The sequence below is a fragment of the Centrocercus urophasianus genome, unplaced genomic scaffold (genome assembly GCF_019232065.1).
Source record: "Centrocercus urophasianus isolate 14NV4802_14NV808 unplaced genomic scaffold, USGS_Curo_1.0 seq_26, whole genome shotgun sequence".
NCBI lineage: Eukaryota > Metazoa > Chordata > Aves > Galliformes > Phasianidae > Centrocercus > Centrocercus urophasianus.
The window spans coordinates 1,761,360-1,784,038 of record NW_024884822.1 but is presented as its reverse complement, the minus strand read 5'-3'; the positions used below and the strand labels follow the sequence as shown (position 1 = coordinate 1,784,038).

Genomic DNA, 22,679 nt, shown 5'->3' with positions numbered 1-22,679 from the left:
ATTTGTATTTGTATACATGAAAACTCAGTGTTAGTATCGTTGCCAATAACAGTGACACATGGGGTACGGCGTGCTCAGAGCTGCATCCACACAGGCTTACAACACATTTGAGTAGTTCATTTTAAGTAGATCAATTTTCAAAGCTACTCCTTGAAGATACACATCTTGTCATAGGGGCCAGTAAAACTCTTGCTCTTGCTTTGCTAATACCTCCATATTTCAACTAATTGAGGATATAGATAGTAGAAACAATTGCCTGTTTGCTTCCAAACAGGTCAATAAAATCTTATTCATGGTCTAGCCTGAGACGGCTGTGCCTTTGGGAGTGCAGTGAAGGAGATGCAGTGTATGCCTGCATCAGTGTTTCTGGATCTAAAGCACAACCAACCACATAAATCTGAGTCTTGGTGCATACAGTCTGCTGTTGTACCTCTTTTCTTGGAAGGCTGCACAGGCTGGGCAGGAGTTCATGGCATGTTGCAGCCAAGTCTCTGGCTTTCATTTGCACATCAGAACCGAAGAGTGCAGGATGAAAGATTCTATATTTTCATACCATATTGTTTAATAGTGCATCATAGCAATGTGGAAAAACTTGAGAAGAAAAATTATGGGAAGATGTTTGTAATGAGGTTGTTTCTGCAATTACGTTCTTCCCTTAAACCAGAGGACAAAAGACATGGATTTGCTTTTTCAGGGTGGGAACTCTCTGGCTTTAGTACAGTAGTCTGCAGCCAGTTGTAAATAGGGGCCAGGCCAAATACCCAGGCAGCTGACAACTGTTTCCTACAGTTCCAAGAAGCAGAAAGCTGGGGAAAGAATGTAAAAGCAATGAGTGAGCACTCATTGCTCTGACAGTACTGAGGATCTATGGTGGATCCCACCCGTTATTCCTTCTGTGTTTTTGGCCTCCAGAATGTGCTGGTATCTGTGGGATGATCTGAGTAATGTGAGTGCTATGCTCTGACACCCTTGGCAGCAGGTAGCTGTGGAATAGGTCTTTCCAAAACTAACGCATGCACAGAAAAATGGGGATGTGGGAGAAAAAAACTGCATCTGAGTTCACAGTTGGTTCATGCCTGTCCTGGAGATTATTCTCAAGCATTTGCTGCGTGGTTTCAAGTTAATATGTTTAACTCCCTCCTTATGTAAATAGGCTTAACTGCCTTTGATGTCAGTAGGAACTGTGCTGGCTGAACCCTTGGTTGAACTTAGGAGTCTTATATATTCAGGGAATACTTTTACCTCTCACCGACATGGTGATTTTGGATGGTAAATTAAGAAAGAACAGTTTCCTACAATGCATTCGCTTTTATATCCCTTTGGGATGACTTCCCCTACACCTCAGTCTTGCAGTCGAATAACCTTACTTTCATAAGGTGTGTCTTTCCAACTTTGATCTCCTTACACTTGGAGTCAAATCTAGAAAGATGCACCACCTGTCTACGTTCATTCTGCAGTCTGAAATGACCATTAAAAAAAGATTGGATCGGGAGTAGTGTAACATCTTTGCATCTAAGAGAAGTTCACAGCCAGTCTCTAAAGATCGGCTCTGTGCTCTCCATCACACAACATCAATAAGGAATTTGGGGCCATATGTGATCTTCTACTCAGTGTTTTGATTCATGCCTCAAAACAACGTTTATAACCAGCCTGCATTTACTAACATGTTAAATTTAAACTAAGCAGCTCTGTATTTCCTCTTACGCTGGCTCTTGCAGTTGCGACATTAAAGAAAATAATAATAATAAAAATCATTATCCCTCTGTCTTCAGACATTTTCCCCACTAAGGCCACATGACATTGCATGCAGCCTGTGCCAGTGCTGACTACGGCCATGAGCAGTGGTTTATCTTATTTTGCTATGCTTCGTTATCCATCTATTTGTGTCGGAGTTTATTTTTCCTTTGCCTTTAATATTTTTAAATAAGAACTATCCTTATTTCAGGTTTGTGCTGCAGTTAGCACAATAGGCTGGTAGGGCTTCAGGAATCACTATTAGAAGTTCTGAATTCCTTTAGCAAAAAGGACTAACCATTGAGCAGATCAGAACTGTGCCTCTGAACTCCCATTCACACATTCTGTCCATGGCATTGAATGGTGCATCCAGTATTTCGTTGGGTAGTTCTTAGAATTATCAGCTCTGGAGACTACTTTGAGAGGGCCTTTTGGGTACTGAAACTCCTGCCTGGTTTACTCCAGCTTTCCCTCAGCTTTACAGGCCTGCAAAGCTCTACCACTCTACTGAACCTGCTGCAGTTTTCATGATTCTCTGTTGTTAAGATAACCTGTTCCTATTGCACATTCTGTTTTCTTTTGGCCCATTTCCCTGCATAGTGTGGGCCAAAAGAAACTAACAGATGAAATCAGTGTGAAAATGGGAGGGTTAGAAAGGTATAAAGTGATGTCTGGGTTACAATACTGTTGCCTCTCCCACTATGCAAGAGCTGTTTCAAAATCTTCATTTAACGTGTCAATTATCTTATATTTCCCCCTCCCAGTTTATATCTATATATGCATATGCATTTAAACATGATGCAAACCTACTGATACAGATAATTAACCTGCTGAATCCTTGATTTCCCAGCTGACATTTTAGTGCCTTATTGTTTCTTTCAGGGAGTTGCATTTCCAGCTTTGAGTTGGCTCTCTGGGAATTAAGGGCAGCCTGGGGACCAGCGTCATGAAGGAGTGCCTTAGCCCTGCCTTTGCCCCCATCTGCTGCTGCTCATTCTGTGCAGTCAGCCAAGGTTGCTGAGCTGGGAGCTGCCCAGAGAAGCAGTTCTCTGCATTTTCCACTGAGGCCTCACTGCTGCTGACTTTTATTTTAATTCTTCTCCATACCCATCCTTGTGTCCCTGTATACTGCTCACCTCACTGTTTGGAAATTTGTGGTGTAAGAGGCAGAGGTGTTATTTTACAGCAGAAAATCACACCGTACTCCCTATCCAGCCACATGTTTCTAACAGCTTTTGAGGAATCTGTTTTCCTCCTCTGTCCTCCGTGCATAACCTGGAAACGGTTTCTAACAGCGTTCGAGGAATCTATTTTCCTCCTATGTCCTCCATGCATAACCTGGAAACGGGGACCCGCACAGATGTGGGGAGGAGGTGCTGTCACGGTCTAACGAACTGTCTGGGCGATGCGAAGCGACGGTGGCACGAACCGTACGGCGGTGGGGCAGCAGGTCTGAGGGAGCCGGCGGCTCCTCACGGCAGCACCGCTCCGTCACCGCCAAGCGATGTGCGGCACGGCTCCGCCCGACGGGAGCGCAGCTCGCACCGCGAGACGGTGCCTCGTGCCCTGAGCGAACCGTTTGCTCCCCGACGTGGAGGACCGCGTGCTGAGCTTTTTTTCTCGGCGGGGCACGCGGCTGCTGCTGCCTACAAGTGTCGGTTGGCTCCAGGTTGCTCTGCCGCCTCGTGCAGCGGGGGGAAGCAGAACCCTGAGGTAATCCGCCCGAGACACGCACGCACACACTGTATCTTCAGTTATTAATATGCACCTGAGAGGAATCCGGCGCAAATTAAAGTCTGAATATGCCTAACGTCAGGTGAGGTCAGGAGCTCCGAGATATCTCCGCTTTGCTGGCGGACGCATCAGCTCTTTTTATTGAAAGTATTCTGGGCACGCAGAAACGATGGACTGAAGCGGAGAAGCCAGAGCTGCGGCTGTTGCTAGGGGACAAACCCGCCGTGCAGCGAGCGGAGCCCGCGAGCACCGGGCGACCAGCGCGCAGCCAGTGCGGCTGTGGGGCTGCTGTGCGAGCGGGATGAGCCGGTAACCCGGGGCTGCCAGGTGGAAAAGGACTTTCTAACGGGTTTTGCAGAGGAATACTCCGCAGTCTTCTACGTACGAAGTGTGAGTACAGCACTAGTAGAGTAAGTATTTACTGGTTCCCTTGTGCCTGGTAAGAGTAGCACTGACAACCTAGCTGAAGTCAGCTGGGAAAGCACGCCCAGAGCCTTCAGGCAGCAAACCTCCCCTTTGCAACGGTCCCGCGGTTCCTGCAGACGGCTCCTCCTGCTCCTCCCCCTCCCCGCCCCGCGCTCTGCAACTTCCAGCCGGGCAGCGCGGTTGGCTCTGAGGCGCAGCGCTGCACCTGTGACGGGCGGCGGGAGCGCGGCTCTGCTCTGCGACCTTTCCTGGTGGTTCCGGGGAAGCGAAGCTGAGTAGAGGCTGAAGCGCGTGAGAGCAGAGTTCTGAGCGCTGCACGAGCTGAACTTTGCGAAGAACTCTGCCTTGGTATTTCTGGACCCTGTGAGAAAAAGACCTTCCTTCGCGTTTGAGCCATGAGCGGCTGTTCCAAGAGATGCAAGCACGGCATTGTCAAATTCGCTCGGACGATTTTCAAGCTTATCACGGGCACTCTCAGCAAAGGTAAGAGAGAACGCCTCGGTCCGGGCTCTGCTGCGCTCCGGGCTTCGCGGGAGGAGTTTTGCAGGCGCTGAGGATGCTCGTGGTGGAGTTCGTTGCTGTCTCTTCAGAGGTTTTCTCATTTATCTGAAGGGGGGAGGAGGGGGGGAACGGGACACGGGGGGACTGATTGCTTTGGAGAAGTTCCTGCGTGCGGACGGTAGTTGTACCGTAAAGCCTTTTGGTAGTTGCTTGCAATTGGTGTGGTTTGTAACCTTGTGTCCGTACCCGGCAGCTGCAGCCTGCCGGAGACGTTTCTGGAGGGAGGAGGTGCGGAGCTGCAGGTTAGAGTTCAGGATTGCGGGCAGATCAGTGCTTCTCTGTCGTTTTGTTTGTGCTTCAGCTTTTCTGTGAGCTGTTGGAAGCAAGCGTATTCCTTGGTTGTAAAGCTGGGTGACTGCTCAGCGCGTGTTGGTGTCTTCTGTTTAACTCCATTTGTCGTTCACCCACACCCAGTGCACTTTTATCACGTGCAGGTGGAGCAGCACCAATCTTGATTACACTGTCCTCAATTAAATGCAAACAATAACCAAAAGAAATGGTCTGTTTTTCTTTGTAAATCAAGGCGTTCCGATCACGGTGTGCTGAGGTAAGTTACCACACTCTTTTTGTTGCTCTCTTCTTTTGCAGTGATGCTTTTGAGCAACACCTACAGCAGGTGAGTAAATGAGCAGTGATCTGCTGGGTATCCCTGATAGCAGAACTGCACTGCGTCTGACTGCTGCTGGTCTGTTCACATGTGAACAAAGTTCAGGAAATTGGCCAGGGTTTTTGTGTTTAGGATTTATAAGAAAGCTCAAAACCAACTATCATAGGAGAGATCTGTGTAAGACGTTTTCATAATGCTTTCACAGTCATTATGTAAAAGAAAGAAGCATTAATTTTCTGAATACTGTTGGAATCTTCTGTGGTGGTGTGCAGCTGTCTGAAACACGTATGTTCCTACATGAGTTTTGGTGTTCGAGTTGTTTCTTAGGATAAGCAAAAACAGACTGAGGGGACTTTGAAAGTAGAAAGCATGGAAGTACCAAAAACTGAAATATATTCATAAATATAGAATAGATTGGGCTGGAAGGGACCTGAAAGACCATCCTGTTCCAACCCCCCTGCCATGGGCACGTCATTTTCATAGGAACTGGGGAAAACACACAAGTTACTCTGGCAATCTAAAACAAAACCTGAAAATGCTCTGTTTTGTATCAAGGCTACAAAGAGGCTCTTGAAAAACCTCGATCAGTTTAAAATTTAATCTTCCTATATTTACTCATTCTTTTTCCGCATTTTTCTTGTCATCTATAGATTGCCAAACAGCAGCAGATTAAAGATTAAAAACTTGTAAAAGATTGTCAAAGAAAGGAGCTGTCAGATGTTGGTTATAATTCATGATTAATGCCAGAACACTTAAATAAGGGAGAGATTCAAATATATCTTATTGTCATCGCTGAAGAAGAGAGAGTAGTGATAGAGTGCAGCTGCAAGACCTCATCCTTTCCATTGAAATTCGTATGTCAGTCAGGTGTGTCTGTTGTACTTCATTTTTATTTGTGCTTTTCTCAGGAGAAGATGGAATGTAAGTTGTATCCTGCTCTGTGATGGATAAATAAACTGCTGTTTTCTTGAGCTCCTCTTCAGAAAAGAGGAAATCTGTGTTCTGGTAGTGTTTCCCTACATGTGCACATGGTGCAGTTCACTTAATGAGGAATTGTCAAGCAGCTCTTGTTTCTGTACTGCTTGTCTTGCTTTGGCAATGGGACACATGAGCATTTGAGTTTGACAGCAGAATAGCGCTGGAGAGTGAGCTAGAAATCACAGAGAAAGTGAACGTACATGGCTTTTCCCCATTCTGAAAGATGCCAGAGTTGTGCTGTCATTGCTTTTCTCTTTGGCAGCGAAAGCAATCAGAGTTTTACATACATCTGTCCTATGGTAATGTCTCATTTCAAGCTGTTTGGATTAGATAAGGGTGGCTTTCTTTGATTCAAAGAATTTAAAACTCATAAACATTTTTTTTTTCCCCCTACTGATCTGCTTGCTTTTGTACCAGAGGAGTCAGATTCACTCATGTGAATGAGTTTGTTTTCTAGGTATTAGAGACCTCCTTTAATTGAGATGAGCATTTTGATAGCGTTAGCTATGAAGCTCTTACCTAGAAAGAAAGTGATCAGAAATCTTCATCAGGAGGTTGGTTGCATGTTTTAAGTTGATGTTTGCTTTTACATTAATTCTAGAGGTTATTGTTTTGTATTTCTCTTAGTTAAACTTCGGGATGTAAAGCGGTGAAGTAGAAACTTGTTGTGTATTCTGTATTTTTTTAACAAGCTGTGTCTTCCATGTTCTTCATCCCATTCTTGTCTTGTTGTCTAAATATTGTCTAATTTTTTTTAATATTATTTTTAACACATGGGGAAAATCCTTTGCAAAGCTCAGGATTCATTCTTAACTTGCATTTCTTGAGGCTTTTTTGAGTGCGAGATGCTCTATTCTGCAGTTGAACAAGAGGCAATCCTTAGCTATGCTAGCTACACTCTATGCATTCCTTGTGTCTCTGCAGCACAGTTACCTCGACTAACTGGTTTCATGTGAGATTCATATGTCCTTTTATTCCCCAGTAGGGACAGAATATGAAATGGTGGTTTATCCTAAGTGCCATGGGATCAAGAAATGTAAGTGCTCAAAATGAATTTATTGATGTTTCTTATGGAGCAGAATGGTTAAACACATCTTCTGTGTGTATGTCGGGAGATACTGATGGCATTTGGAACACAGTGCAGGAGAGCCTTGTGGGGTGACCAAAAAATGAAGATAGAATCACAGAATCGTAGGGGTTGGAAGGGACCTCCAGAGGTCACAGAGTCCAACCCCCTGCCAAAGCAGGTTCCCTACAGCAGGTCGCACAGGTCGGCATCCAGGCAGGTCTTGAACATCTCCAGAGAAGGAGACTCCACCACCTCCCTGGCAGCCTGTTCCAGTGCTCCGTCACCTCACTGTAAAGAAGTTCCTCCGCACATTGGTGCAGAACTTCCTATGCTGCAGTTTCCGGCCGTTTCCCCTTGTCCTGTCTCCACACACCGCTGAAAAGAGTCTGGCCTCGCCATTCTGCCCCCCACACCTTAGATATTGATAGACCTGGATCAGGTCCCCTCTCAGTCTTCTTTTCTCAAGGCTGAACAGACCCAGTTCACTCAGCCTTTCCTCATAGGAGAGATGCTCCAGGCCCCTCACCATCTTCGTGGCCCTCCGCTGGACTCTTTCCAAGAGATCCTTGTCTTTTTTGTACTGGGGAGCCCAGAACTGGACGCAGTGCTCCAGATGAGGTCTTACCAGGGCAGAGTAGAGGGGGAGGATCACCTCCCTCGACCTGCTGGCCACGCTCTTTTTAATGCACCCCAGTAAGCCATTGGCCTTTTTGGCCACAAGGGCACACTGCTGGCTCATGGCCAACCTGTCATCCACCAGGGCACCCAGGTCCCTCTCCGCAGAGCTCCTCTCCAGCAGGTCATCCCCCAGCCTGTACTGGTGCATGCAATTATTCCTCCCCAGATGCAAGACTCTACACTTGCTTTTGTTAAACCTCATCTGGTTTCTTGAATGAGTCCTCTTGGGTTTGCTAGTGTGTTCTGATTATCGGCACGTGAAAAATAAGATTCTTTTAGGGGCTGGCCCCTTCAAAATGTTCCTTCAGAGAAGCAGATAAGCTTCTGCAAATTAACTGCCCTTTCACCTTTGTTCCCGAGCTGCCCCTCTTTCACTTGTGCTATTAAAACGCTTGCCAGCGGCTCTCATTTCTGTTTTCTCACTTTTCCCATTTCTGTTCTGCAAAGCAATTCATCTGGAACTGGTAATTTGTTCACTTCTCATAGTTTTAATTGCCTAATTATCTGTTCCAATGCAATGATGAAGTCTTCAAACATCTTGCTCTCCCCACAGCCTTCTCCAGCATGAAAGAAAAGTATGCAGAGTGTTTTATTGCGCTGTGGTCTGTTTTCCTACTTCTTTGTGAATCCAAATTACAGCTATTCTTCAGAGATGTTTTGCAAGATGGTAAGGGAGGGGCATGGTCACTTTCAGTCATACGTTGGCTCTGTCTCCTCTCAGTGGAGCTCAGTCTTGTTCTTTGGGATATACTGGTGCAACATTACATTTGGCTTTGTGACTCCAGCCTCTGAAGATGCAAGGATGCAAGATCCCTGAAGATGTAGGAAAGGCCAGTGCACCTGTGTCCCGTGAGAGAAGACATCTTGATTTTCCTGCTGCTGTGTAGCCAACCTACCCTGCCTTCACCCCTTAAATTCTGGCTACTGCATGCGAGCTTAGGAACTGTTATTTGGAGGGCTTTTGTAAAGGCTCTTAAGCCTATTCTTTCTTTGTAAAACTTTTGGAACTTTGTAAAGCCCTTTAGTAAGAATGTTAGGTTGGACCTTGTCCGTGTATTTATTTTTTTTTTCCAGGACAGCCTGGAGTAAATGGAAGTTTCAGTACTAAAACTGCTGGTGTAGAGCTTTGTTTAGAGAGGGGCCGTCAGTAGGAGAGGCAGCGTAACTGTCTGCACTGTGTATCTTGTGGAGAAGAGTCCACAGCTACTGAAGCTTTGAGGGTTAGTGCCTCATCCTAACTAACCAGTGAAGATCTCCTGTTCAGTTGCCTGGCTGGTGGAAGCTCTTGCCTGAGTATGTGTGTGGTATGGGTTTGTTTGCTCTTCTCCATACTGACAAACCCATCTGCATGAGTTGCCAAGCAAAAGGCACAGCAGTTTGGCAGGTATGCATCTGTATATGAAAAATAAACTGCAAACAAATCTTTTTTACAAATGCTGCAAACTTTGAATAATCCAAATATGCTTGCATGCATTTCTCATTTGTCTCTCACCTGAAGCAAGCCTGATTTTAAGAACAAGAGGCAGTGGAAACTTTTACAAACCTGTGGTTGTAGAAACTGGTGTCTCTGCACGTATGTTGGAAGTCTAAGAACTTAATTGTTTGCAGAATAAGAGAATAGCTCCAAAAATATGATTTTTATTTTTTACTTGGAAAACAAGAAAATTCTGTTTCTTCTGGGAAACTATCCAATGGGGTTTTGTGATGGTACTTTGCAGTAAGCATGTATCTGCGGTGTTCTATAGCCAGGAATATTGTTATATCTTGTGACTAGTTAAGAATCTTCTGTGTAGGGAAACCAGAGTGTATTTTGGCATCTAATTTAAAGGCATTGATTATAATTATTAGGATACTTTTTTCTTTTTTTGTGTAACTGATGACTTGATCTGCACGTTCTCTATTTGTTTTTTTTAAAGATAAGACAAGAAAGCAATTATGTTAGTTTCTATAACTTTGAAACGATTTGCAGAAATTTGGCATGCAAACATGTGGGTGTTTGTGGTGGTGGTGGCTTTTCTTACGACCAGGGGCCGAGGAATTTGTGCCCCTGCTGTAGATCGTTGACTGCTAATTTACCATGTTGGGTTTTGTCATTTAAAAAACAAGCATTCCACAGCGTATTTTAACTTAATTGATCCGATTGCTACCCACTTAATCAATGGATAGAAGTGCAATTGAATAACTTTTGAAGTTGGCTGGAATTAAGTAGATAGTCACATGTGTTAATTTATCCTAAATTTGCAATTCATGTGCTAATTGCTAATTTGAAGTACAAGTTCTCTTTTATCTCCTTTAAGTTACCTCTAATACTACAATGCTAAATGGTGAAAATAAACCTTGCCAGTCATTTCTGAGCACACAGCCAACCACAAATTGCAACGCAGATCTTTCCTTTGGGTAATGTCCTGTATGTGTTCTCACTTATCTTCTCAGATGTTGACTGCTTTCCTGCCAGCAACAGAACACGAGTGGTGTTTCTAGTCCGTGCTGGGTGCCTGGTAAAACTGGTGGGACCTGAGCAGGAGTCCCACTCTTAGGGATGCAAATGAAATTCTGTCCTGACTTTTCTTTATTACGGTATTTGTGGGGTTCCTGTTCTTCTAATTTTGGTTTTTGCTGCTTCAGTATGATTAGTAAAGCTCATGAATGGTAATGTAATTGAAAGTGGGCTGGGAGAGGTTTTAACTGTGGCAGCATTTAAGCTCATGAGGAAATTGGAATGAATATTCATGGCCAACTTCTTCCACACTTGTACAGCTTTACTAAAAACCAATAGCTTGCATATATAATTTGACTTTTGCTTCTCAGCTGGTTAGAACTTCTAATTTAATTCCTTGTGAATTCCTCTTTCACAACATTTGGCTTGCAAGGCACGTAGGTGGAGTATATTAATGCTGGTAACTAGAAGTTAAATAGTCTAGAGATTTAAATAAATAAAACAGATTTTAAATAAGAGTGAATAATGCTTTCTTTTATAAATTTTAAACTCGGTGCAGCAGGCTCACACTACAGTTAGAAATTGCTGTCGCAAGCTTGATGAGGTGCTCGTCTTATGAGGCCAAAACAGAGTTTTAAGAGTTAAAAAAGGTGTCCTGGTTATTAATTTAAGTAAATCGAATTCATGGAAGGATAATAATGGAGGAGGAGAAGGACTGTGGTAATTTCAAATAAATTTAAGTGCTCTCAATGTTTTTGTGCATCCCACTGTTTCACAGGTAGGGAGCAGTTTTCATGGTTTGTATGTGGTGCCAGTGGGGCTCAGATCAGAGGACTGAGAGGGCCGTGTGATGTTGCTTGTAGTATCAGGCGTCACAGGGATTTGCAGGAGAAGCTCATAAACTTGTTTACTTCAGTAACAAATTTCCAACTTTGGGAGCTGTAGGAGAAAGAAGATTAAAATCTTGAGACCTGGGTAGGTTGTCTGTTGAAGTATGCTCACTTTGACATGCTAGCTGATGTTTGTGAAATGCTCAATATCTTCTTTAGTGATAATAAGCTGTGATAAGTCTATCTTTTAAAGAGGAATGAAATGATAAATTGCAGTGCTTAGAAAGGTGCATTCTTTGTAAATGTTTACATGTTTTGTAAATGTGAAAGGCAGAGCTCCTGGTGGCTACCCAAGGAAAAGCACTGAAGTACTGCACAATAAAGCTAGTGATGGTTTCCATCATCTGCTTCTGATGGTCTGTCAGCATTCCAACAATTGCATGGAGCCCTTTAAAAAAAAAAAAAAAAAAAAAAGAAAAAAAAGTATGAGCAATCTTAATAATTACATCTTGGAGAAGACAGGCATGTTACTTTAGTGGAACTGAATATTGAGACTTTCTACATCAAAGTGCTTAGCATAACATAGTAAGGTATATCTTTTCTCTCATCTTCCTTAAACAGTGAAATGGCAGCAATGGATTTTAAAACTGAGTGAGAACCATCTGGATTCAGCCTATGAGGAGGCTAACGCTCAAAAAACCCTTCATTTCCAAATGTAAAACTGGGAGAAACTAAGTGAGCTTTAAGCTAACAAAAGTGAAATGGACTTATTGAATTCCTACTTAATGTATGTTTGCTGTGATATATTGATTTTTGTCTGTTACCCACAACATCTTATCTACACAGTGAGCTGCAGTTCCTTAGGTTGTGTTTCTTGGGGAAACTCATAACTGTCAGTGAGTTTTGGTCCTGGCTCTGAAAATGTTTGCAAGCTCCCTGATTGATGAATTGTGTGTTTACATTGCTTTGAAAGGGATATTATCTCTTGTTTTGTGAGAAGCAATTTGAGGTGCAGTGAATAAAAGCCCTGTATTAAAGTAATCCATACTGCAGATGTGTTAACTCCTGGTGCTGGCAGCGTGGTGAGCTGTGATAACCAACGTCCTTTCAGTTTGCAGAAAGCCTCACTTATGCAGTCATCGAGAAGCTAATCGCTCCTTCAGAAGCAGAAAGATGTGCTGTTTGTTTCAAGGGCTGCTATTTGAATTGAGGGGTTAATAACTTGTGCTGCGTCCTGTGCTCATCCTGGAAACAATTCTACTTATTTTCAGTTTTCTATCTTTTCATAAATACAGCAAAACAAGAGAAACATTTGCTGGCTGAACACTGCCTCTGCAATGTCACCATTCCAAGCCTCACACATCTGCAGTGTTCCATGGGAAGAAAAAGCATGAGGGCCACGGGCTGTCTTGTGAAGGCAGCTGTTATGGACAAGATGTGCATTCTTTTTTGAGAGGAAGAGCTGGCACTATTAGGAGAACTTATTTGTATGCTATAGATTATTAAGTGAACTTTATGAAGGCCAAAGAAAGGAAGCACATAGCAAAGATTCATCACTATTTTTAGGAAGTTGGGGAAGAGGAGAATTAAGGCTTAAATGCTTATTAAATATTATTGTCTAACTGTTGAGAAGTTCACAAGCAAGGAGCTGTTATTTAAGCCAGGAGTCACTCAATATGGAGTGCAGCAAAGCAAACCATAAAGGGTGATGTGATGTGATGTGATGTGATGTGATGTAGACATGGAGAGAGTCACTCTGCATAGCACAGAAATGATGTATGGGAGTTGGAGTCTGCTCAAAGCTTCTGTCTACCTTGTGGGGCTTTTTGGTTTGTTTTTGCCAGAGAAATTCAGGGTCACTGGTTGAGGAGTTAGATGAAGATATTGTAAATATGTATCTATATAAAAATTGTTTTATTCCATTTTAAGACTTACCTGGATTTTGGTACACAAGCAAGTACTGATATTGTAGGCATTCCAATATAGATGTGATAGCTGCAAGGTAGCAGGGCAGCATGAACTGGATGTCTTCTGACAGAGCTTTGTTTTTCCACAGCACATCAGATAGCTGAGCTTATCAGACCTGCAAATGAAGAAACACCCAATGGCTTTCTGGTAATTTTTACTTGCAAAGGTGATGCTCTGAATCAGCTGCTATGGAGCAAAATTTTAAGCAAATGTTATTTTTCTGGTTTCCATTTGTTAATAGTTGATGCACTCATTGTGCATTGCATTGTATAGATGAATCAAGAGCATCCATTTCAGGAGCTGTATATTTTGACGTTGAGTGCCTGTGTCCCATTGAATTGTACATCCCTTTGAAAGGAATTGAAAACAGAAGAAAGTAAGTTTGTGGAAGGCTGTCTTCTTCCAACACCCAGAAATACTTGCTTTGTGCTTACTTCTGACCCTCGTATCGAGTCACTGTGGTCTCCCTGAACAAAGCTGAAATCAACATTTAAGTAGCTGAAGATGATGTTGTTATTAAAAACAAAACAAAACAAAAAACCAAACAAACTGAAAATGACAGATGTGCTTTTCTGCATTAAAGAAAATAATCTGAATATAGACTACCACTACACCAAGTGGTGGCTTGTTGGTAACTATGAATTTATTCTTGGGTGATGCATCTTTGGTGTTGTCCTTTTTGATGGCTGTTTCTACAGTTGCCTTCTGTTAAGTCTGTTCAAGCAGAAAATACGTGGTAGTGTGGTTCTGTAGACATGTAGATGGTTACTAGAGGGCTGTTTTTCTTCTGTCTGGGAGCAGCAGGACTTGGAGCATTGATCCGTCATGAAGGGGACTCTAAAATTAAAATGCTGTGGTCACATCTCCAGCACATGCATGAAGTAGCACAGCTTTGTGCAGCATTTCAAGGTCTGACCTTATAATTGGGAATGTGAGGTCCCACTACAGAAGAAAAACTACTATCAGCATTTCTGAGCAGGGAGGTTTCAGAAATGCTATTTCAGAAAGAGCGCGACATGCTTAAGTGTATTTGCTATGTACTGTGAGAACCCTTGGTTTGCCTTTGAGGAAAGGACAGCTTAATTGTACGTCTGTGCACTGAAAGCATTTCAGTAGTACTTTTCCAGTGCAATGTATCCTAAGGGATATGCATCAGGCAACGTTTGAGAAACTTGTCTCTCTTTAGGTAACTAATTCGATATGTCTGAGTTGTGGTTGTTTCTGAAATACATTAGGATTAAAGGGAAGAAGATTTTTCAAGGGAGTTTCTAGATTGCTGTGAATCTGACTCTGGTATGGTGTAACTTCTGTTTGACTGAAACTTCTGTCCTTTTGCACGTGCTGAGGGATAGAGTAATTCTTACTGTGTGCACCAACACACACCCAAAAGCAAAACAACCAAAAATACCAAACACATTGCACGGTAATATGGAAATCATTTGTGTACTTGTATACATGTGTACCCCCTGAAGAGTCTGGTGAAGTGTAATCACTGCAGAAAATAAATTAAAACTTAGCGTGGTTTCACTAAGACTTGTTCACTGCAGTTGCTGAGCATTGCTGTCTGAAGTACAGTGTTTCCTAAGATGAAATGAGCTGTTGAATTGCACTTCAAAATGATAAATCTCAAGGGATTTTCTTGTGGTAATTTTGTGACCATTTGGATTAGTTCATATGTTCCAAAATAGCTAAAAATAGTCCCAGAAGCCCAGTGAGAAGCTGCAGAGAACAGCATTCCTGCTGGGTGAGATATTTGTTAATTCTTATGTAGGTTTTTGTTGGTTTTTAATAAAACCTTTGTTGTGAAGGGGATGTCACTGTTGCACTTCAAGCTGTTTGCAAGTAACTGCATTGCAGTGTGGTTACAAGGTCTGTAAGTGCTTGCTTCTGTCCAGAGCAGCTGGGCCAAGTACCCTGAACACCAGATTGCTTCTAACGCTCTTTAAAAGGCAGAACTTCTCTTGTTCTTAGACAGTTTGGTGTCTCCTGTTTCTCGTGTTCCTCCATCCCAAGCTGTTTGCTGTGAACAACTGGATAAAGCACGATGTGTGTACTGAACTGCTGGGGAGCTTCAGCTCCCCTCTTGCATTGTCAAGTATTGTCCACCCTTCAAAGTCTGAGCACTGGTGAAGTGAAAGATCAGTTGAAGTGAATTTCAGGAAGCTACATGACATTGTTATAGTTCCTTCTGTTAACAGTTTGGTTTAGTTCTGTCTTTTAGCTTGGTTCATAAAGTTCTTTGTATCAAATCGGACTGTAATTCAGCTTTAACATCTGCAGCTTTGATATACCTTCATTGGCGCTGTGTAAATTAAGCTCTCTGTGGGTTTTCTTACTGTTAGCTGCATACACTTCTGCAGTGAGAATCCTAGCAGAGTCCACTCAGGTCATCTTGCAAAGCTGGAGCAGTGCTATGATGTTCCTACTTTCATCCCTTATCTATATAGGACATCCAACTGACTGAAAAAAGTCCTGCTTAATAAAAGGATGCTTCAAGAAGGTTAAATATTACATAAACATGCTTTCTGTGACAAATGTTGATAGTAACCCCTTGACAACAAATATCTGGGTATAGCACCACTGCATATATAAAGTGCTGAGTAGTTGGCAGTTAAATAAATTCTAAGCAAATAAAACTAAGATTGCATATACACAAAAGGTACTAGGAAGCTGATCCATTCCTCTTTAGGAGTTAAGCTCTCTAGATGGAATTCAATTTGTTAATGTTGCCATAGGAATGCCTTGTATTGTGTAAACCAAGAAGCAAAAATCAGAATTCACTTGCAGTAGTTTTTGGTGTAGGAGATGAAAGAAAGCAGTGGTCTGAGACTAGAGATCCTGGCCCTTAATTCTAAAAGTGATATCATAAGCACAAAGAACTGAAAAAATATGTGGCCTTGTGGCTCATTTGACTGCTGGACGAAACACTTAAGAATTGGAAAACTGTATGTGGTTCTAAAACATCCTCTCAGAAGTGAACTGACATTAAAGCCCCTTTTCTTTCACAGTGGTTGGCACTAATGCAGAGCTCTAAACTCAGAGAATTAAGCTAAATTGAATTCCACTACCGCAATCATATAATGGAGTCCAGTAAAATAATGCTTCCTTCTTCGCAAATATTGGCTTCTGTCAGCAGCTTTAAACTTCTTAGAACAAGTCTCATTGACTTATCTAAGCAGTTAAACAAGTTTGGAAGCTGACATACTCTGAGCCTACTTCGGAGTGTTTTAAAACAGTAGCTTCAACAAAGCTGCTGTCAATGCAGCCTGCTGATGTAGATGTATGGCCGTCAGATGAGCTATAAGTGATGAGGGATGCTTTAATGACTGCAGGATCAGAAACTAAGGAATTAATTGTGTGACCCAGGAGGAGAAAGGACCATGAGTTGAAAAGCCAAGGAAATATTCTTTGTGAGCAGTTGTCATGGTGCAACTTTACTAATATGCATCATTTTCCTGCTAGAGTGCTACATAAATATTAAGCAGTGCATTTCAGAGATCACAGGGCTCTGTTATGTACTTCATCAAAGGAGAAGGGGGGGAAGGTGATAAATAAAAACACGCTCAAGCCAAATTAAATTCCATGCAGCAGTTTCTAAGTAGGATTTTTATCCACTGGAAACAAGTTTGATGCATGTTCAGGAGATGAATGCAGTTACTATAGTCCAACAACCATCAGAATTACCTCTAGATGATTTAGGAGCCCTTGTGAACCATACAGCTTATAAGGTAAGTTACCTTTTCTTTCCTCTCTTTAAGTCCTTTGTGTAAAAACTGCTTCTCAGCTTAAGTCAACTTCCTTTTCTGCATGAAAGCCCAATACTGCCAGCTTCTGTTTTCTAAGTAGAAATTAAAGTCTGCTTTTTTCTTCTAATGAGAGCAAAACCAGCCCCATTGGGATCCCATGTGGGATGGAGTCACAGAGCAGAGGGTACTTCTTGGGTTTTTTTCTGCCTTGTTTGCTGCAGTGTGTTATAACACCAGAAATACTGCATTTCTTTCCAGCTTGCAAAGTGTACTTTTTTTCATTTTCTCTACTAATGCTATGGTTGTATGAGATGCTCATCTCGTTAAAATCATAAAACAGATATTTTGATTTGGAGATGTTGAAGAAGGAGGGAAGGGAAATGGATAATTTAGGTGCTGATGTCTACTCTTGAATGGAGATGACCCAGTCATAACTGAAGAATGGCTGCAATTTGTGCTTGGTTTCAAGTTCCCGATGTACAGAATTGTCTTGGTTATTGTCTTCTTTCCAGATAAAGCATGAACAAGAATTTAGCTTGTTTGGTATTCCCCATGCTGGGGTACAAAATGGCAAAGCTTCATCTTTTATTTCGAACTTAAACTTTGTATCAACCTGTGTATTTTTTCTCTTCCTAAATCCATTACTAAGTTTTTTTGTTTTTTGTTTTTTTTTTGTTTTTTTTTTTCCCTTCTTGTTGAATTTCAATATAATGTGGGAAAGCCAAGAAAACTGTTTGCTGGAGACATTCGTTTTAATGGTTTTGTATTAGTGCCACTGTACTCCTGCATAGAATTCATTTGGTAAGAAGGCTTTATAGAAAAACCTGTCTCATGCATCTTGGCAGGGAAGACAACGCTTAATTGTAATGAGCATCAGTTGGGTTTAATTTGGGTCTTAATGTTTAGCAAATGACTTTATCTTAAATCTGCCAAGGAAGAGATGTGCAAGTTCTGCCCCTGTTCCCCTTCCACCTTAGGCTGCCCTCGTTGGAGCCATGCAGTGTAGGGGAGCACAGGATGGCTCTTGGGAGGAAGCTTAGCGAGGAAGAGACTGGTTTGCTCAGGATGTCCAACCACAGCAAACTTATGCTGATCACCCAGCAGGAGCCTTCTCCCACCAAGCTGTAGTATGAGATGAGGAGAGAAACTGATTTGGCACTGGAGGAAAACTCTGTGCTCTCTCATCTAGTTTCAGAGTCAAACCTTTTAGAGTTCTGCTTTCCAATTGCATTTCACAAACTACTTTACAGTTTTGTTTTGTTCTTTTCTGATTCTCCCATTAATCCATGCACTACCACCTTACTATCTTTTTCAGATCGAAGTAACTTTTGGACTGAAAGACCAAAGCAAAGTTATAAAGTGCCTTTAGAATGTTAATAATGCCATTTCAAACTGCTGCACTGCAGGTTTCTACCTGCAGAACTGCGTTCTCTAAAGGCTGCAAAAGAGTGGAGCAGCATGGTGGTCTTTGTGACCTGAGACCTGTCAGTCTCACTGCTGAGTCGAGTCATAATTCTGAGAAGATTGAGGGTTCAGAACTTCCAACATTTGTGCTGAATATGAAGCATCCCTTGTTCAGTGTAGGTTTTTGGTTGGTTGGTTGTTTTATTGTTTTGTTTTTTAAAATGTATTATGCTAATCTTTCCAATAGGGGACCTCTTGGTCTCTGCATGGGGTTCTGTTGCAGCAGGAAGATTTGAACAACTAATGAAATCAAGGAGAAGAAAAAAAACAAAAGAACAGTTAATGACATTTTTATCAAATTCATTAAACTTGGAAATAGTCTTTCAGACCATCTTCACTCATCCAAAATGAAAGGTCGTAAACGCAAGCCTTCTGTAAACACCCTAATATCCTCAGTGATTTTAATGAAAACCTATCTACTGCTTCTGTAATCATGCCTGCTGGGGGTATGGGAAGCAGCATTACTGGCCAACTTACTATTGGCAGTGTGTTTTATTCAAAGACCCTGCTTTTCTAACAGCCTGGCAGCTCCAGGGCTCGGGTATTCACTTTTAGAGCTGAAGACTCTCAAGTCTTTGCAATTTGAAAATACTGATGGTGAAAATTTGATGTGCAGGAGGCAATTTAACAGCACTTGTGCTGTGAAGAGCACCCAATAAATATATGTCAGGATAGCTTATTACATGCTGCTTTTCAGAATGAATTAAATAGTAAACTGTGCAAGATGCCAGCCAGCAGGAGCTGATCTGACAAATGGAGGCTGGTGGCTGCCTTGTTATTACTGGGCTTTGTAAAGCGCTGTATGTTTATCTAACAGATAACGCTCTGCTTCAGTGCAGCCTTTGGTGAAGGCAGCTGTCTGAATGAAACCTTTGCTCCAGCCTTCTACAGGGCTTGATCAGTTAAATTACTTTTTTTTTTTCTTTCTGGTAATCTGTTTGATTAATAACAAATTATGTTTTCTGCTCATTTTAACTAATTGAATTTTTGGCACTGTATGCGCGTTGGGATGGAGGGATGAGCAGGTCCTCACTTCCCTAATCATTCTGCCTTAGAGTGAGAGGTGGTGTTCCATCTGAAAGCAGGACGTGCTTTCAGTGCACTCACTGAATCCTGAATTTGGGTCAGATAAGAGCTGACTCTCAGGTCAAACCCTCTTGGTCACCCATAGCATATCGTCAAACAGCAGCTATCTGCAGCGTTTAGGAAGTACAAGTTGCCAAGTGGTAAAGCAGCTGATTGTTCTCAGAGTAGCTTTGATTTTTCGAGTGGAGGACCAGTAGGGTATCTGAGAGTTTAATGAGAGGTAAAAATAGACAGTAGGAATTTTATGGTTTGTATTATGGAGGAAGAAGCTTTTTGGGGGGGTTGTTTTTTTGTTTTTTTTTTTTACTCAGACATAAAGTACATCAACTATTTGCTTAGAGGAGTGAAGTTGGTGTAGAAGTGTGTCTGTTTTTTACATGTTGCATATTGCCTCTTTGTGCTAATGGTATCATGTAGAATTTTTCTTGTTTCAGTGATCTTGATCTGTAAATGCTTGTCAGAAGGTATGTTGCACTGAAGATGTAAATCCATCCATATATCATGTTTCAAATGACACTGCAACAATAACACAGTGATTAGAGATGGAAGATGAGGTTTAATGTGGAGATGGTGATGATTAATGGCAAGTATTAAGACTTACTTAAACTGAAAGTGCATTTTAATTGGGTGGGTTGGTTAATGTCATTGAAGTGGGTACATTAATTCTGTGTTCATTCTTCTGTGGGAGGAGGGAGCAAGTGAAACACCCAGGGCTGCCAAAGAAGTGATCTGAGTAGCATGACAGCAGGGTGTGTTGGTTGCCTGATGCAGGGTTGGCTCCTCTTCCTCTTGCATACACCAGGAGAGGAGTTCTTCACTGGAAGCTGGTAGGGCTGTGTTCAGAAGTGAACTGAAGCATGGGGGGTCGTCTTAAAGCAGTGCTGTGTGGTGAGCAGCTTTTAAAACAGACTCTTATTTCCCATTCTCTGAATTCAACGCAACAGGGACTACTTTTTTACATGGTTTTGAAATACTATTTTCCAAATTAGACTTCAGACTGCTGTCTCTTAAGACAAAGTAATGAAGAATGGTTTTTAATTAAAAATAATGGATCCGTGAGACAAAACTGGAGTAGACTCGATAAGTGATAAATATCTACAAAGTTCTGCAAAAAATGGTCATGTGAAACACAGACATCTTAGTCTTTTTCTGCTTATGTGCTTTGTTCAAGTATTTTTTTTTCAGCCTTCTGTTAAATGGTATAATAGATATTTTCCTTTGGAGTTTATTATGCTGGATTTCTTTATGAAAGAAGTTATGCAGGAGTGAAATCAGTGAAATGAGAAAAGTCTCCAGTAAGTGAAAAATGAAGAAATCAGAGCAAAAGCAAACGCTGCAGAGGAGAAAGATAAATTGGAGCAGAAAGAAGAAAATAAGTGCTGAGAAATAGATAGCCCCAGTGCTACATCCCTGCCTAGGAAAGACAAGATTCTCATTTGTGTCTGCTAAAGCAGCACATAAACAGAAAAGAGAAATCCCACCATTTTCATGATCAAAAAGAAGCAGTGATATACAGGCTATGCTCTCCAGTCTCTAATGAAAAGTTGGCCTTCCTTCTTATTATCTCTTCAGCCATGTTTATAGCTGTAATGGTATTAGAGAGTGCATTAGTATTTAAATCAAATCTGTGCTACAGCCCTTTTGTAACTTCCAATAGAAATACTGTTTTTCTTGCTTGTGGCTACATGACCAGAAGTGCAGAGGTGTTCGGGAGGTGGGTGTGCGTGGACTGTAAGCTGTAGAAATATGTTTTTATGATGGAGAGTTGCTACTGGCAATATTCAAACACTGTTCTACCATATTCAAACACTAACTTCTTGTATTTATTGCTACACTTAGAGGCAAGGGAGTCAAAAATTTGTCTCAGTTACACGCTAGCTGGATTTTGAGGCTCTTGGATCAGGCTGCAGAGCAGTCCTGTGTCATCAGCTGAGCAGGCTGTTAATTTCTTTCTTAGTATGAAAACAGACTGCTAAACGCTGTGCTGTGTTGTTTATCCCTCAGACTTCCTTTTGCTGGGTTGCACTATTTGTAGCTCCTTTGATCTCCTGGGAAGATGAGCCTTTTTTAAAAAAAAATATTTCCCTCCTGTTTCATTGTCATCAAATGTCAATAGATGTATCGTTCATAAGAGGATTAAGGGCAATAAATAGCTTGTTTACAATTGTATCAGTCAGTTATGAAGTATTAGATTAAGTATTATGGTATGCTGAATAGCCCTAGGTACAGGAAAAGTTAAAGATTTATTGATAAACTGAATTAATTGCCTTCTCCTTGTTCAGAACTGCATAATTTCAGGGTGAATTGAGGAAAAAAGGTTTGAGTTGATGACACTTGTTAAATGACAGGGATCACAGCCGTGCGTGGAGAAAGGAAAGCAGCAGTGTGATGGAACTGAGGTCTTCAGAAAGAGATTTTAGCAGGTCTGGGAAGCTGATCTATAGAGTCTCCTGGGAAGAAGATAGAAGAAAGCTGATTGCTGCTGGAAAGGGCAGGCAGTGATCCTGATGGTACGGGAAGATAAGCGCTGTGAGTGATACAGATGAAATAGTGGAAGCGTGTGGGGATAAAATCGGAAAGGCCAAGGTGCAAAACGAGTTGCTACGACTAGCAAGGGAATAAGAGATGGCAATAAAAGATTCTAAAAATATGCTGGAAATGAGAGAGGCAGACAAGAATGATAAGCATTGAGTGTCTCAGGGCTGAAGTAATGGCTGAAGAAAGGCCTCTTTTAGCCCTCAAAAACCAGTTAATGGTTGCTTCATGCAATGGGTTTGCACAGGAAAGAGAAGCAAGATGGGAACAGTGGCTTAAAAAAAACGATCAGGCTTGATTGAGTTTTATTGCCTGATGAAAACGACTGTGAAAGAGTATATGTTAGAATGTATTTTTGAGAATGGGCAGAGAATGAGGGAAATTGAGGAAAAGCAATTATTGTATTTATAACATGGTGCAGAGGGAAGAGACCTTGAAAATTCAAAGCCCCTTGTGTTTTTGTTAGCATCCGTACCAGGGAAGTTGTGCTGGAAACAGTAAATGCAGTGCTCCTTGATTAATGAGCTTTTGTTTTGAAGCTGCTCTAGCTAACGTTTTATAACCAAAGTTGGAGTTCAGCATGTAGGTGAAATTTCTGATGAAAAAATGTCTGCTTGTCATTGGCTGTATAGAACATGTGGTGAGATTTGTGGAATATTTCTGGCTCTTTATTAGTGTGGTTATTGGTGATGGTTGGTTTTTAATTTGTTTTTTTGTTTGTTTTTTTTTTTGTTGTTGTTGTTCACGTTAAACTGTGGCATTTCCAGCAAAGTCTCTCTCTTGTTCTGTTTCTGAGCTGCTCTCATTCTCTTGCGAGCTTTCTGCT

At 41.8% G+C, this 22,679-nt stretch overlaps 1 protein-coding gene across 1 annotated transcript in view; it reads left to right on the top strand.

The window, feature by feature from the left end:
- The first annotated feature begins 4,148 nt into the window (after nucleotides 1–4,148).
- KCNIP1 (potassium voltage-gated channel interacting protein 1) overlaps nucleotides 4,149–22,679 on the top strand; it is a 305,776-nt gene continuing 287,245 nt past the window's right edge. Inside the window, exon 1 of the mRNA XM_042826385.1 lies at nucleotides 4,149–4,377. Within this exon, the coding sequence (XP_042682319.1) occupies nucleotides 4,290–4,377 (88 nt within the window). The 5' untranslated portion in view covers nucleotides 4,149–4,289. The remainder of the gene's footprint in view (nucleotides 4,378–22,679) is intronic.